The sequence below is a fragment of the Coturnix japonica genome, chromosome 8, assembly GCF_001577835.2.
Source record: "Coturnix japonica isolate 7356 chromosome 8, Coturnix japonica 2.1, whole genome shotgun sequence".
In the NCBI taxonomy this organism is placed as follows: Eukaryota; Metazoa; Chordata; class Aves; order Galliformes; family Phasianidae; genus Coturnix; species Coturnix japonica.
The window spans coordinates 5,648,297-5,662,719 of NC_029523.1; the positions used below are offsets into that span (position 1 = coordinate 5,648,297).

The window sequence follows — 14,423 nt, forward strand, 5'->3', positions numbered from 1 at the left end:
GGCTCAGCCTCACTTTGAAGGCTTTGCTGCTCTCTTTCACAATCTCATTTATTTTTAAATAGAAGTCTTGTTTCAGAAGCAAGCAGGGTTGGGGGATTATTTTTGTCTTTAAAAGGCCATAAAAACATACCTGTATTAGAACAGCTTTGCTGGATGATGCTTACAGCAAGGTACCCAAGCAGCATGAAGTTGCCATTGCATACCCTGACTATGCATTATGCACATGGTATAGCAAACTGGTAGCGAGATAACTTGAAAATACTGATTTCTCTTAAAATATGGACACAATTAGTGCTTTGCCAGTTCATACATCAGCGCCAGTGCTTAACCATGAAGAGCAGAAACAGTGTTTTTTGTTACCAAAGTAGTGTACAACAATAAGAAGGAGGAAGCAACCAGCATCTTGCCCATATCTTGTATAAAAGCACACCTGGAGCTGCTCGGCTGATGCTGAGCTGTATCATGTCTAGCTGTGTTTGGCATGGGTAAAACCTCTGCAACAGGATGCTTCACGTCTAATCCTTGGCTAACATTGCAAGGGTAACTTAGCTCCCTATCAGCCATGGGGGATAAATGTCAGTAAGTCTGGGGCAGTGGGTAAAGTGCTGTCTGCTCATTGGTTTGAATTGCAGCCCTCTCCTCTTCCTTCTCTTTGTCCCTTCCTCCAAGTCTGTGCTGCAGATCTCCCAGGAGAGGCAAGGCACGAGGTGGGAGGACAGAAGAGTCAGGAGGTGATTTCAGGCACTGTGTGAATGGCTGAGCCATCAGTGGAGCAGATCAGCAAGGCACCATAGGCCAGATCAGGGGTCTGGAGCCCTTGGGTGGGCTGCTTGTAGAAACAGCACATTGTTCTTGATTTGTATCTTGCTCAGGTGTAGTCTCTGCCTCTGCAAGGCTTCAGTCTCTGCTGTCCATATAGAAACAAGACATGCTTTGCTCCAGCTGCTCCATCTCCAGCAGGTGTGATTGTAGGCACAAAGGGCTGACACCTGGGGCTGGCTGCTGGCTTATTATACTTCAACCTGTGCCTGACCCCAGGTGTTCCCTGAGCTAGCAGCTATTCTGTGTGCTGGAGCACCGTAGGCTGTACAGGACCTGGATTTCTCTTCCTGTGGTGCAGAAGAGGATGCATGGTAAGAATCCATCCTTCTTAGATAAGGATTTGGGGTGTTAATGCCAGAGGCTTTGTTCTTTACCACGTATCAGCTCTGCTCCTTGTTGCTCTAATATTAGCAGGAAGGTAAATGTACCTTTGGTGGGCAAAGACCTGGTGTGATGCCTCATATGGCTTGTAATAAAAGTATCAGTGTTATCATCTACATTCATCAATACACGTTGGCTGGGAGAGGCAGGCAGAACAAGGGAAAGCAAGGTGGGAAACTGCTGGGCTGCAAATGCTCTCAATCTCCATGAAGGGGAAAAGCCATGGAATGGCCCATGGAGGTGTTTCATCAGCTTGTTCATGTCCTGACTCTGAGGGCTCCCCTCTGTGCAGGTAAATGATGTAGGAACATTTCTGATGGCTTCTACCAGATCTGGGTGAAGAGGAATCAGGTAGGACCAAAGCTGATGCATCAGCTCAGAGATTCTTGTAGCCTCATGGTGGTAAATGGACTGAGAGTGAACCTTTTGAAAGGTAGCATAAAGTAAAACCACATTATTCATTCCTTTGCTTTGGGGCTTCACACCACCAGAGTGACAACAAAGTGGTTTGTGTTTCCTTGCTCTCTGCTTTCAGAATGGCTGCTTGGTGGGATCCATCCCAGTGCTGTGTAGTGTTTAAGGGCTGGTAGCTTAACATTCTTTGTCGTTGGCGTGTGAGGAATTTCTGGATTGCAGATTTGTTTGCACATTCCACAATTAGGATCTGGTCTTTGGATGTAAATCAGTCAGTGGAGCTGGATCAGGGCTGGCTGGTCAAACTCTTGAGTAGCAAACCTATTTTCTCATTGTAGCATGACTTCCAAATGGGTTTAGTGGGTTTTACCTTGCTTTGTTCTACTTCCTGCAACATACAGCTTTTCCCTCCTGCCTCCCCTCGTCATAATGTGCTCCTGTGCAATTAGCAGTTTAAAATATCAGCTCTTCCCACCTGTCAGGAGGAAGCATACAGTCCACTATTCCCTTCAGTTGGCCAAGGGGCCTCAATCAGTTTGTACCTGTTGAACTCTTCCAGGAAGGTATAGGGAAAAAAAGCCTGTAGAGAAACAGCACTGGTGTTAAACAAAGTGAGTTCCTCATTAGTGTCTCCACCTGCTCCAATGCTGGCTTTCCAACCCTTCCTGGGGCTCTGGCAGCCTGTGGTTCTAGGGTTTGGTGTAGCATCCCCCCTTCTCAATGTTCTGCACTGGGTGGATGGGTAGGACCAGGTGGGAGATGCGGCTCCACAGCCCGCTCAGTTTGTCAGAGTCCATGTGGTCATAGGAGCTGGGAGTCCTGGCATTGGTGAACTTGGCCCAGAGGAAGTCATGAACCTTCTCTTCCACCTGTGGGAGTCTGATGTGGGTCTCCAGCATCTCCTCCTCCAGCAGCACGGTCAGCAGCAGGGCCACATCCTTAAAAGCAGCACTCTCATGGTCACAGTACTTGTAGAAGATGAGGGTGGCACCCGCTGGCAGCAGCTCGAAGCGGTGTATCACCGCAGCACGATCCCCAGCCTGGAAAGCTGAGCTGAGCTCTGTGTCCACCTCCAGCTTGGCCTGGTCACTGTGGAGCCCAGATTTATCCTTGCCATCAATCTGCACCATGCTGGCACGCAAAGCAGCCGAATAGGCATCAGCTACACGGGTGCTAAGGCATCGCAAGGTCTGCTCACCTTTGCGGGCAGCTGTGAAGATGATGATGGCCGGCTGCGTGTGCTGGGATGCATTGAGGTGCTTCTGCAGGAACTTGCGACTGCGAAGCCACAAGTCAGGATTCTGCCCTGGAAACTTGCCCTGCAGCTGGTTGAACTGGGACAGGAAGGCCTCCACCGTGGGGTTCCTGAGGGCTGGCTGGGACTTGGCGGTTGGGTTGCCAAAGCAGAATATGCAGAAGGCAAGAAACATGAGGCCCAGCACGACAAGTCCTGCTTAACAGGGAAGAGACGCAAACAGGGAACAGAAATCAGTCCCAAGCAACACACGGCAACCTGCTCTTTATATGTTCCTTGACCTTCTCTGTTATGATAGGAAAATGGCTCTGGTTGGCACTCTTTGCGGTCCCAGGTATAGTGAAGAAACCACTTGCTCCATACTATAGAACCTGTGCTCCTTCACACCACCTGGTGGGGCTACAGCTCCAAAGACAAGAGCAAGGCTGTGCTTTCCTAGTTGCAATGCAAGACCCCAAATGTAATTACAGCAGCCCAGGAACTTTCTTCTTTTAACCCCACCTCATCTGTTTTCGTTAAGGTTTGTGATCATTTGGAGCACCTGCCTCCAAGCATTGGAGGAGTCTGACCCAGCTAAGTTATTGTGTTTGCTGCCTTCCTCCTAGCTGTGCTGGGTGAACAAGGGCTACCCCGCTGTCCAGAAAGGAGAATGGTGGGATTCAGGTACTGCTGGTGTTCCCAGGTCTCTTCCTGCCAGGAAAAATATATAGTACAGATTGGGTCGAACTGGGATTCTCTTAATTGGATTGCTTTCTTTATGTGTAGCCTGTTTCCCCCAAGCCTGTACTGCCAACTGAACAATGGTTTCCTCAAACCTTCAGGAAAGACTGAAGGGTCATGAGAGAGAAGAAAGATTAAATGTGCTTCATTACTTGTTCCTGGAGGATCGGGGCCTTCTGGTCGATGAGTAATGCACAAGGGAAGCTTCTTTTCCTCACCTTTCACTAAGAGAGACTCTTTATGTTTCTCCTGTCCTGTGTTCTGAGCAGTGATGTTCTGCAAGCAGCGCTGAGCCTCTGGCTGTGGGACTGCGTGTCCTACAGTGAGAGAAATACATTTTCTACTTGCTGTTGTAAGAGCAGCTCAGTCGGGCAGTTATGAGAAATACAACAAATCATCCTGAGGCTCCCCGCTGTGGGGAAGAGTTAATGTGCTTTGAGAAGTCTTGTCTCTCTTTGCTTTTTGGGCAGAGAAAGAAGAAAGATTCAACATAGCTTCATGCTTTTGAAAAGAGAACAGAAGCCAAAGGAGACAGAGGCAAAGAGGAGCCAGTTAACTTCATGCTACGGAGCAAATACCTTCTTTCTTGCTTGACTTCAAAAGAACTGACAGCAGGCACTAGGAATCTCACTGTATCCCAGCACCAAAGCAAAGCAAAGGCATGTGCACGATGGAGCAGCAGCAGTGTGCAACCACCAGCTCACCTTTAGTCCCATATCTGCTCCTTAACGTGCCTGAGGAATCGCTCTCCAGTGTCACTTGCTCTGCATACTCCCCTCCCTCCTGGTCTAGGAGAGGAGCACTGATGCTTTCCTGTGCCAAGAGGCCCTTGGTGACATCTTCTGGAGCATTCAGATCTGAACGTGTCATTTTACTGTCAGAGCTCAATGATTTGCTTCCTGATAAAGCATCTTCCTCTGCTGTGTTGGAGCTTTCACATTGCTTGTTTGTCTCCTGGTCTTCCTGTGCTTCCTGGAGGCCATGGCTGTGCCGTGCACAGTCCATTTCATTTTGCACCAGCCTGGCTGTAAGGAATGAAATTCACACACCTATGCTTAGTTCCTTTCAGTGTAAGAACCTAGTGCCTTTCCTCCTGTTCTGCCTCCTCTAGGGAAAGGCCCAGTTTATCAGCACTTTGTTAACGCAGTACATACAGATGGGGAGAGACTCACCTCTGTCCAAGTCATTTTCTTCCTGAGATCTTTCCAACGCGTCATCTTTTGTCTCCCCAGATTCTTCCAGTGATACTTCAGTTTCCTGAGGAACTTGAGTCTCCTGAGGAGGCTGCACTGTGGGGCTGTCTAACTCTGTCGGAGACTCCTCTCCCCCATCAGCAGCTGGTGGCTTACACACTGGGGAGTCCTCTGGTTTGCAGGAGGTCTCAGGCCACGTGCTTGTCACTCGGTGCTCAGGAGATTCCTGGGGAGGCTCTTGGTGCACAGAATGCTCAGCTGTGCCCTCCACCTTCTCTTGGGCTGGCCCAGCTGTTGGGATCAGAGTTCATGGGCTCGGTTAGCCATGCAGGAGATAAGAACATCCAGAGCCTTAATAGCACCCTCTAAAACTTCCAGTTCTTGCATTTCAGATACACCTACACAATCTGCTGTGGGGGAGAATTTACCACAGCCAGCCATCACCTGCAGTGAATCACACAGCCTTATGTTTACACAGAGCACTCTGTTGTTTTGGCTGTAATGGTAACCACACAGAGCAGCCACACAATGAGCAGCCACTTTTGGAGATGTAATCCTCTAAGTGTTCTCTGATCTGTTCAGCACCAGGAACTTGAAACAATTTGAATGCTCAGATCTTAGCAGCAGGGTGTGGTGGGTTGGCCTTGGTGCAGCAGAGCACCTGGGGTAACCAAAAGTTGGAATACAAATGGATTTGAGGTTGAGACACTCAAGTGAAGGAGGGGGCCTGGGGGTCCCAAGTGATGCAAAGGCAATCACTCACCACCTCCCACAAGTGGGCTGATGGCTAGAGAATCTCCTGGCAATGGTTACTTTGGAAATCAACCCCATCCCACCTTCTTTTTCCTGTACCCCAGTTTTACTGCTCAGCATGATGTTACTGTGCATGGCATATCCCTTTGGCCAGTTTGGGCCTATCTGAGATTACTTGTTGGGAGAAAGAGAAAACCTTGAGCCTGTATGAGTGCTGTTCAGCAGTAGTCAAAACACTGGTTTGTTATTAACATTTTTCACTTGTGGATTTGTGGTTACAGAAGAACAACACAGCACTCTGGAGGCTGCTGTGCTGAAAGATTAATCCTAGGCAGACCTAGTGCACTCCATTCCATGGGGGGTGGCAGTCCCTTCATTACACGGAGGGTATGTTACCATTTCTTCCCCAGACAGTGGCTTTCCTAGGCCTGATTGCACTTATAATTGGCTGCTGGCCCAGAGGAGTTTCTCCCTCTGAAGGCAGCATTACCAAGCTATTTCCCATGACAAAGCACTGGGGTACTAGGAAGAGAGCTCTGCCGGCCTGCAGCTCTATCTGCAGCCCTACTTGAACTGCAGCCTGAACAGGAACCTGTTGCTAATAGGAATACAAAACTGAAAGCAACCTGCTACTATGTTGCCTGGAGAACAGTGGATTTTTCTGTTTCCATTTCTCTGGTTAGTGTTTGAGTCCTTTTGCAACAGGATTTTCCCAGGAGGTGGAGCAAGCATGGAGTTCACTTACCTCCGGGCAGACCCGCACTTGAATTCTCTTCCATTTCTTTTCTCCCCTGGATCCAAGCACTGTTTTGCTTCACTTTCTCCTTTGCTTGTACAGGGACTTGTCTCCCCCCTGGTGGGGCAGCTGACCAAGTCCTACCCCTGGCAGGGCCACCATCCCGCCTTGGCCTCAGGAACTGCAGCCGAATGCTGGTAGACCTGATAAGTGCAAAGAGCCGCAGTGATTCATGGTGGAAGGGGAAGCTCCTCCCTCCCCTCAAAGTTAGTTTCGTTGCGGGGAAATGAGTGCATGTCACCGTTACGGTATGCCACGAACTCACAGCGCGCAATGCCTGCCAGCCAACCAGTGACAGGCACTGTGGAAAACTCATTAGGAACTTTCCCCGCAGGAGATGAGTTCACGCAGACCAAAGATCTCAGCTCCCAGCTGGAGGGGCACCTTTACCCCCTGGGCTGCCACTGTAGCTCAGATTTCTTACTAAGTGCAAGAATTTAGAGTGCATGGGTGTACATCCTGTGGCTCTCCCAGCCTGGCTCCTGTCCCTCCCTTCCCTGTGCTGTTCTGCTTGCAGAACAAGGAAGCACAAAGATGACGTGCCCTCAGACACTTACCAGGCAGGGCTGGGGCTGGTCAGGGATCCAACTAGAAGCAGCGAGGCAGCCAGCAATGGCCCTGGGGCTCAGCCTTGCCCTGGGGCTGGATGGAGAGTCCTTTCCCTCAATACACTCTGAATCCTCTGCTGTGGGTGCAAAGGTGAACCCTGCCCTTCCTCAGGCGCCCAGGCAGGATGCTGGGAGCTGTAGTTTTCCTCCTTCCTCTCCAACACGGCCGCCTCTTCCTTGACAAGCAGCATTTCGTCAGCAGGGCTGTTTGCTGGAGCGTTCCTTATTATCCTTCGGGGCTGTATCTGTGTTGTAGGTTTAGATATGTTTGGGCAATGCTTTTCAATATGGCAATGCTCCTTGTTGTGCTTACAAACAGTAGATACACTCCATCTTTTCTCCCCTCCCATCCCAGGACCTAATGCATAGGAACCAGTGACATGGGAACCTCACACCAAGGGAAAGTATCAGCACAAGGGCACCAGATCAGGATACAACCTGCATACAAAGAGCCTCAATACAGCCCAGCACCAAAACAAAGCGTTTTTAATGCTGCGTATAGGAAACCTTCAGTCCTTATTGGCAATGGAGGCAGAGTGTCAGAAGGGATCAGACCCATTTCAGGTCCATAAACAGCCAGTGCAGAACTTGGCAGGGATGTATCAGCAATGGAAGGTGCATTTGACCTGTTTATAGCGATAGGTAAGACACAACACGGCAGACATATTGTACCACCCCCCTCCTTCCACCCCTCCCCACCGCTTCCGCGTCACACGGCTCGCGGCCGGAACTAAAGGCGACTCGGGAAGTGAGGTTGGCGGAGCCGCCCCTTGCGGAAAGGCGGCAGCTTCGGTGCGGAGCGGAGCGGGATAGCGGCCGGGATGGTGGGGGACGGCGAGGAGCAGGGCCCGCCGCACGGCCCGGAGCTGAAGCACAGGAGGAAGAGCCCCCGGTTCGCGGCCGAGTCCGAGCCCGACTCCGGTGTGGTGCCGGAAGGTGAGCGGGGCGGGCGGGCGGAATGGGGAAGCGGGCGGGGAGCTGATGGGGGATGTGTGCGGAGCAATGAAAGAGCGGAATCTCGTTGCAGGAGGAGAGAGGGTATTCGGCACCCCGGGCAGCCTGACACGGCCCCCCATCCGCGCCTACAGGGCGGCAGGTGAGTCCCGGTCGCCTGCTGAGCTGGAGCATCCATCCGGCTGTACGGGTGGGACGGTGCGATGTACGGCTGTTGTTTGCGGCCTTAACGATGGCTTTGTCTTTTCAGACTGGTTTCTTTTCTATGAGCACCCCTTCAGTGCTTTATACGGCTGGTCAGCCGGCCCTGACCTTTGCTTTGTGACCTCTGTCACCTTGCTGGACTTTATGCTTTCTGTTGGCAGTGCTAAGTTGGGTTTTGGCCTCTGCTTGGCTGCAGGGTTGGACAAACACTGTTGGTGTGGGTTCATGTCTTCCCAGCTGCCTGAGGGGTTCAGTGAGGGACATGGTGCCCCACAGAGAAGCAGTGCATCTTGCTCTGAGGTGTTTTTAAGCTCTTAAAAGAATCAGTCTATGTGGCAGCACATACAGCTGTTGGCAGTGGATTCCAATCTGCTGTAAGCTTCTCAATTCTTAATTGCTTTTGGGTGTCAAAAGTAACTCTTGGGAGATCACAACTAGGAAGACACAGATTATATGTTTTAAAACTGCACCTTGTCTGTTGGTTTAATGATGAACACTCATTGTACTGCAATTATGTCTGCCTCTTTTATCTCTTTTTCTAGGTAAGTCAGGTGGTTCTTCGGCTTCCTTCCTTCCAGAGAGCCCAGCAAAGGAAGAAGTGGATGACTATGATGTAACTGAACCCAAGAATCCATCAGAGGACCAGCCTAATGTTTATACACCACTGAAAGGTAACTGTACTTAAATGATACCAAAGGAGGAGCTGAGCTGGAACCTAGATGGATGAAGACGTTTAATATATTGTTCTGGGGGGAGCTGGTATCTAACTGCTTGAAGAATAAGGGGGTGGCTTGCATTCATCCAGTCAGTAATTGCTTAATCACACAGTGCAATTCATTGCCTGTAAGAGAACACTGACAAAATCTAGGCACGAGCCAGGTGCCAGGCCCTTCTGGGAGATGTGGCAGTTTTCTTCCTTAATGGACAGATTTGAGAGGCTATCACAGGTCTGGTATGGCAAGACACTGTACTCTTTCCCTGATAACCTCTAAAGAATTCATAGCAAGACCTAAACGCGTGTTGGGAATGGCTTACTATTATACACTCTGATGTGATCACAGCTTTATTTCTCATTTTTGCTTTGGTTTCAGAAAGTAAGGCTGACTTCTTGGAGAAAACTCAAGAGCACCATTCTACAAAACCACAGAGTAAGTGGAGAAATAGATACCAATAGATACCAAGCCCTTCCCTGTAACTATGAGAACGCTACAGAATTGCTTTCCTCTGCTTCACTTTTGGTTTGTGTTTGTGGTTGTGTATGTGTTGGTTGATGTTTGTTGGTGTTTTCCTCTTGACAGGGTCTGCTGTGCCCTGTTGAGGGTGTCAGAGAGTTGCAGAACAGAGTTGCTCATTTAACCATTCTCTGGCTTAAACCAGAACTGCTTTTAGCATCTACTGTCATTAGGTTCATAGTATGTCATTAGGCTGCTGTGCTTATTTTGGTGCTCTTGAAGTAACTACTGCAGGGCGTGTTTGTTCAGTTTATTCATAATAGTGTCATTGACAGTATCCTGATTTGGTCCTGTGTTATTAAAGAGCCTTCAGCTTTGAAACCAGTTGCTGTAGTTTTCAAGGAGCCAGAAATTCACACGTTGTCTTAATTAACAGACAGAATGAAGAAAACATGCTGATCAATAATTGCACTGTGTATATATTCATACAGGTATCTTGGAAAGTTGCTCATAATGCTCTTTGATGGATAACATCTCTAGAATTTTGCTGTCTGAACCCATTTAAATAAATACACCAAGAGTGTATTTTATTACAGCCTTTCTATAAGCCCTTTCCCCACTGGATAATTGCTGCCTTATATATTTTTCTCATGTTCCTTTCTTAATCTCGACAGGCAGAAGTAAATTCCGAGATAAGCCCAGCACGGGGAAGCAGTCACAGCCCTTGGCCAAAAGTAAGACTTCTGCTTCCACTTCTATTCCATATGTGTTATTTTAACCATTCTCTGGCTTGCTCAAACTGGGCATCCTTACAATTAAAATCGAGGTGGACATAGTGGTATAGCTCTTTGTTGCCACAGAACTCAGTCTGTTTTATTATGGGTTTTACTGGGGATGGAATCAAGCCTCATGCTTGTAGTAGGTCAAACACGTGTTAGTTTAGCTGTTCTAATTCAGAATGAAAACAAAGTTTCTGATGCTCACTGTGCTCCTGTGCACTGTTTGCCATTCTCCAGTAGTATGGAGCACCTGTGTTTGATATGAATAATGCATGTTAATATTTAAGAGGAAACAGCAACAGAAATTGTTCTGGTACTGCCAGGTTTTCTATCAGACTCTCTACAGAAACTAAATGGAGGAACTAACTTGACCTCTTTAAGCGCCATTTTAAGCTGAGTTTGGATGTGGTTGAAGGAAGGGTGGAGCTTTCGGCTCCTTTGGCAGAAGAATGTCCAGTGTCTTAGTTATTTTGAAGCATTTTCAGATCAACTTGTAATGATGACCTGTCACTGCATTGCTAAAGAAGGGAGGATTTCATAACACTTCTTTTAATCTTAAAAAGTGAAGTTGGAGAGGTTCTCTTTTAAACTAGAATGTTTTCATTTTCAACTACTGCACCAGCAGCTTAAGAGTGAGAGGAGTTCATTAACTTCTGCTGTATTTACTCTTGTTTGCTCCTCTCTCCTATAGAGGATGGATCCCAGAGTGGATTTCCCAAGGGACGGACTTTGTTACTTGTTCTGATAATTTGTATCTTGATGTTTGCCATCCTGTGGATTAGAATACGAAGCCTTCCAGATGCATCTTTGTCAAGTAGAAATATGCAGATTCTCCAAGCGTTTCGGGCCCAGATGAAGAAACTCAAAAATACATACCAAAGTCAGGATCCCAATCTATGGAAAAGAACCCATGTGTTCCTTGAGAAGCACCTGAATACTTCCCACCCGCATTTGGAGCCGGCCATCTTACTATTCACAGCGGGCCAAGAAGCTGAGAAAGCACTGAGGTGTCTCAGTGATGAGATTGCCAATGCTTTTGCATTCTCCCAGAATGCAACTACAATCAAAATTAATGGGGCAGACAAAGCCATACTGGACAGTGACGTTGTTAAGCTGGAGGTGGATGATGAGCTCAGCTCGGGGTTCAGAGGAGGTAAGAAGGTAGCGGTGGTTCATCGCTTTGAGTTACTGCCTGCAGGCTCCACCTTGATCTTTTACAAGTACTGTGATCATGAAAATGCGGCATTTAAGGATGTGGCTCTTCTGCTGACAGTTCTCCTGGATGAGCAGTCGCTGAGGAGAAGCCTCACCTTGCAAGAAGTAGAGGAGAAGGTGCGGGATTTCCTTTGGACCAAGTTCACTAGTTCAGATGTTCCTAGTTCTTTTAACAGCATAGATACGGATAAGCTGAGTGGATTGTGGAGCCGTATCTCTCATCTTGTCTTGCCTGTTTGGCCCGAAAAAGGCCTCCCTATGGAGGGGTGCACATAACAGGTTTTAGAGTGGCCTTCGGAAAGGAGGAAGACAGAAAATGTGTGATGGCTGAACAGGGAAGAACTGCGGCTGTTGAGCTCAGACACACACAGTTTCTGTGCAAAGAAACTTCATCAAGTGGCAGGGTTAGTTCTGCTGGAGAAGCCTGGGTCTCTGAACGGAACCTGCAGAATGTAAGCAAAAAACTTGCTAGTTTTTGGTAAGTTGTCTTCAGTGACTTACTCAGGTTTGGTGTCTTGGAATTAGAAGCAAGTGTGTGCCACTGCAGCACCACTCATCTGCTTGTGAAGTTGTCCTGGTGCACTGCTGGCTTTGCTCTGAAGATCCTTCTCTGCTGATAGGTAAAGCTAGTATCACATGTGATAAGGTAATGAGACAAAAACATTGCCTTCATTGGACAGAATTACCTTCTTTGCAATACATTAATGATGATAAAGTGACATGAATCCATGTAATCACAGCATAGGTTCCTCAAATGAGCCTGCCCTGACCAGTCTGGGGAGTGAGAAAAGCTGAGGTACAAAGTATTAGCTTGACGCTGGTAGTAGATGTTAGATGATTCTTCAGTACCTCTTTGCATCACCGCTTCAGAAGTTCTGCAAGTCTTACAATTTGGAGAGGATTAAAAAGAAAAAGTCTTACCACATTTGTGCTTAATGTTACATCTCCTTTTCAAATCAAACCTTAGGAAGACAAAACTATTTCTCACCTTCAGGAGGTAATTATTTTTGCATTAAGAGAATGTATTTATTTGTGGTACCCTGTAAACTAGAACACAAACCTGTTTCTCATGTGTCTGTGTCTAACCTGGTGCTTGCTGCATAAGCTTTTAGTGAAGGGCAGATTTGCAATGCATGGTTTTTAAATACATTTTTATAGTGCCTCCTGCCAAGAATCCATCATAGCAGACTAAAACCACGTGTCTTTCTGTTGTAAATATCTTTTGTAAATGAAAAAAAGTAAATTACAGCACTTCCATTTCGTTGCTATTAGTGTATGCTGTTGAACCACTGGTCTATGCTCTCAATAAATGAATGTGTGAATGCTGCTCTCAAAATTAATAGGTTGTTTTCTTGTAGCAGCTGAGAGCTTGGTGGTTCTTGGGCCCATCCTTTACTCACAGGGCCCTTGAGCTGTCATGTTGCCAAGGAGAACATCTTGGTAGTGCTGGAGCTTCTGGCTTCTTAGTGCAAGCACAAATTTAGGGTGCGGTGTGGAATTGACCAAGATCACCTTAAGTGTATAAAAAAGTGCTGTTGGAGAGACACAGAGCTGTGGTTGCTTGAGCCAGTGGTGGAGTTGTGTTTACCACCGACAGCCAGCACTGGATACCAGTTCTTCTTTTAATAACAAATAGAACCAGTAAAAAGACATGGAGGTGCTGCTGTTCTAAATGTTTAAGAGTAGCTCAGGAAGAAAAAGATGGCATTTATGTTTTGAACATTTCACTGGACAAATGCTTTCTTCTTAAATGGGGGGAGAAAACCCCATAAGCTGTGACTTATTTCTGAGTGTATCCTGATAGTCTATCTGCTCTTATGTTATTGTGAACTATTTTAGTAATCATTCAAAATAAATCTACTTGTTTTATAAATCGTGGTGAGATTTGCCTGTTGAACGTTCCGTGGTCAGAATTTCTTGTTCACATATAAGGCTGTTCCCTTTACCTTTGACCAGATATAGACACCTAAAATAAAACCTTCTGCAAAATTTAGAAGCTCGAAGAAACTTGAGTGGAGCTGCTGGGATGCAGATGAATGTGTTTGATAGTATCTGGGCTGTTCGCTGATGGGTATGGCTCAGGAAATTGTAATAGCTCTGAATTCTCTCATGCTCGATGTCCTTGCGCTGCTTCTGAGTTCTGCCTCAAAGTTAGGACACAGTTCACTTGTTTCATTTGTCTGTTATCAGTCAGATGACTGAAGGGATGATTCCATCGTTGGCCCACTTGTAGCTGCACATTCCTGTCCCTCTGCTATGCCAAGTTAGTGTGCTGTGATCAGCCCTGAGGGACAGGTCTTAACTGCAAACTAGCTTGGAAAAGAAGGATAAACTGAGCGGAATTGCCATGCACACAAAAAAAGATTAAGCCATGCCACAGTGGTGGGAGATTCATGCTGTTATAAACACATGTGATTCAGTTCCTTTTTCTAAAGCTCCCCTGAGATTAAAGGGCTGTGTTCTTCTGTTTCAAGATGAAATAGGAAGGTGTCTGGAAGCTAAAGACTTAATGCTCTCCTGAGTGTTGTGTCAGACAATAATTGTGGGGTATTTTTTTGTTAATTGCAAGAAATGTGAGGTGTAATTCCAAATATATGGTGTGCTGCTTAGCCTGGAAAAAGAAATTAAAAGCAAAATGCTAAACAAAGCCCATTCTGGAGGAGTGGGAAGGGCTGGAATTAAAGTCCTTTCCTGCTGCTGAAGAAGTAGGTCCTGTTTGTGGCTTTGTCCTTTAAAGGCGCTTATCAAGTATCCATAGGTATTTAATGCTGATCTTGTTAAGTAACTCCTCCTCAGCCAGAGGTGAAGGGTAGTATGGCTGTTGCTTGCAGGCAGCTGATTATTACCCTCCTTGTCTTGTTATTTCATTGCCTACAGCAAACGGAGCCTGTTAATGTTTTTGAATTAACAAAATACTTCAGCTTCTTCCAGAGAAATCTCATTTCTGAAGCTGCCTGTGCCTAATTGTCAACAGCAAATTAAATAGACTGTGATAGCGAAGATGTGGTTATAGACAGCAGAGACTAGGTCTAGACTTAAGGCTGAAAAGGGGATGATTCTTGTTCTCTGGACCCAGAGTATATAAACTTTGGGCAAAATGTGGTTCTAGACGAGCAGGACCTGTCAAACCAACTTGCAAACATGCTTCAGAATGCTG

General features: G+C 47.0%; 2 protein-coding genes across 6 annotated transcripts; one reads left to right on the plus strand and one right to left on the minus strand.

Moving 5' to 3' along the window:
• Positions 1 to 30: 30 nt before the first annotated feature.
• Positions 31 to 7,483, minus strand: LOC107317216 (torsin-1A-interacting protein 2-like). Of its 4 annotated transcripts, none has more exons than XM_015869627.2 (6): positions 6,892 to 7,483; positions 6,284 to 6,477; positions 4,765 to 5,076; positions 4,297 to 4,617; positions 3,745 to 3,909; positions 31 to 3,070 (listed from the first exon to the last, which is right to left on the minus strand). In XM_015869627.2, the coding sequence occupies exons 2-6, from the start codon at positions 6,315 to 6,317 to the stop codon at positions 2,307 to 2,309; spliced, it is 1,596 nt and encodes a 531-aa protein (XP_015725113.1). In that variant the 5' UTR covers positions 6,318 to 6,477; positions 6,892 to 7,483; the 3' UTR covers positions 31 to 2,306. The 4 variants fall into 4 exon arrangements, with proteins under 4 accessions (XP_015725113.1, XP_015725114.1, XP_015725115.1 ...); XM_015869628.2 differs by having other exon boundaries at positions 31 to 3,067; positions 6,892 to 7,481; XM_015869629.2 differs by having other exon boundaries at positions 3,811 to 3,909; positions 6,892 to 7,475.
• Positions 7,484 to 7,650: 167 nt separating this feature from the next.
• Positions 7,651 to 13,139, plus strand: LOC107317217 (torsin-1A-interacting protein 1-like). 2 transcript variants are annotated; one of them, XM_015869632.2, is made up of 6 exons: positions 7,654 to 7,878; positions 7,970 to 8,038; positions 8,643 to 8,771; positions 9,192 to 9,248; positions 9,947 to 10,006; positions 10,743 to 13,139. In XM_015869632.2, exons 1-6 carry the CDS (start codon positions 7,764 to 7,766, stop codon positions 11,540 to 11,542), a joined length of 1,230 nt encoding a protein of 409 aa, XP_015725118.1. In that variant the 5' UTR covers positions 7,654 to 7,763; the 3' UTR covers positions 11,543 to 13,139. The 2 variants fall into 2 exon arrangements, with proteins under 2 accessions (XP_015725119.1, XP_015725118.1); XM_015869633.2 differs by lacking the exon at positions 7,970 to 8,038 and having other exon boundaries at positions 7,651 to 7,878.
• Positions 13,140 to 14,423: the final 1,284 nt, after the last annotated feature.

What these genes read in the sequence shown, in the direction of transcription:
- LOC107317216 (XM_015869627.2), bottom strand. Translation starts at nt 6,317, where the DNA reads ATGGAAGAGAATTCAAGTGCGGGTCTGCCCGGAG. An exon ending in AGAAAATGACTTGGACAGAG is followed by an intron (nt 4,618 to 4,764) that starts GTGAGTCTCTCC and finishes CATTCCTTACAG; the next exon opens with CCAGGCTGGTGCAAAATGAA. An exon ending in GAGCAGATATGGGACTAAAG is followed by an intron (nt 3,910 to 4,296) that starts GTGAGCTGGTGG and finishes CTCTCACTGTAG; the next exon opens with GACACGCAGTCCCACAGCCA.
- LOC107317217 (XM_015869632.2), top strand. Translation starts at nt 7,764, where the DNA reads ATGGTGGGGGACGGCGAGGAGCAGGGCCCGCCGCACGGCCCGGAGCTG. An exon ending in CCGCGCCTACAGGGCGGCAG is followed by an intron (nt 8,039 to 8,642) that starts GTGAGTCCCGGT and finishes CTCTTTTTCTAG; the next exon opens with GTAAGTCAGGTGGTTCTTCG. An exon ending in CCATTCTACAAAACCACAGA is followed by an intron (nt 9,249 to 9,946) that starts GTAAGTGGAGAA and finishes TAATCTCGACAG; the next exon opens with GCAGAAGTAAATTCCGAGAT.